Below are 608 nucleotides of genomic sequence, written 5' to 3'. Positions count from 1 at the left end.
GGATCCACGCTGAGGTCAGTCCCCATGGGAATGGGCTGTGATCCCAGGTGAGGGGCTGCTGGGCAAAGAGGCTTGCCCAAATCCGTGAGGATTTAGGCTGAAGGATGGGCTGTCCCTGCAGGGCCTCTGGAAAACACCTACGGTGACTTCTGGCGCATGGTGTGGGAGCAAAACGTCCTGGTGATCGTGATGACGACCCGGTGAGTGCTCGTGGGAGGCACAGCTTGGGTTTTCTTGGCAGAAGATGGATGTTGGATGAGCGGTGCTGCACTCCCTGCAGTGACCCTGCAGCCGTGGTGCCAGCCAGAGCCCCGCAGGGTGGGGGCATCGCGTCAGGAATAGGCCATTTGGTCCGTGTGGGGCCCAAAGGCAGGGGGTGTGGGATATGTCCCTAAGCAAGGCGAGGAGGACATCACCAGCTTGTCCTCGTGCTGCTCCCAGGCTGGAGGAGGGAGGCAGGAGGAAGTGCGGCCAGTACTGGCCCCTGGAGAAGGACACAAAGGTGTGCTTTGGGGCGCTGACCATCACCAACCTGGGCGTGGAGAACCTCAACCACTACAAGAAAACCATCCTGGAGATCCACAGCTCGGAGGTGCGTGGCTGCAGCA

The 608-nt window shown here is 60.9% G+C and overlaps 1 protein-coding gene across 1 annotated transcript in view; it reads left to right on the top strand.

The window, feature by feature from the left end:
• Positions 1-592, top strand: part of PTPN9 (protein tyrosine phosphatase, non-receptor type 9) — a gene marked incomplete at both ends in the record, with an annotated part of 5175 nt that extends 4583 nt beyond the window's left edge. Inside the window, 2 exons of the mRNA XM_010018732.1 lie at positions 122-200; positions 442-592. Of these exons, the coding sequence (XP_010017034.1) occupies positions 122-200; positions 442-592 (230 nt within the window). The remainder of the gene's footprint in view (positions 1-121; positions 201-441) is intronic.
• Between the last annotated feature and the right edge of the window lie 16 nt (positions 593-608).

Source organism: Nestor notabilis, unplaced genomic scaffold (genome assembly GCF_000696875.1).
Source record: "Nestor notabilis isolate BGI_N333 unplaced genomic scaffold, ASM69687v1 scaffold23507, whole genome shotgun sequence".
Lineage (NCBI taxonomy): Eukaryota > Metazoa > Chordata > Aves > Psittaciformes > Psittacidae > Nestor > Nestor notabilis.
This window is presented reverse-complemented; position numbering and strand designations above follow the sequence as displayed.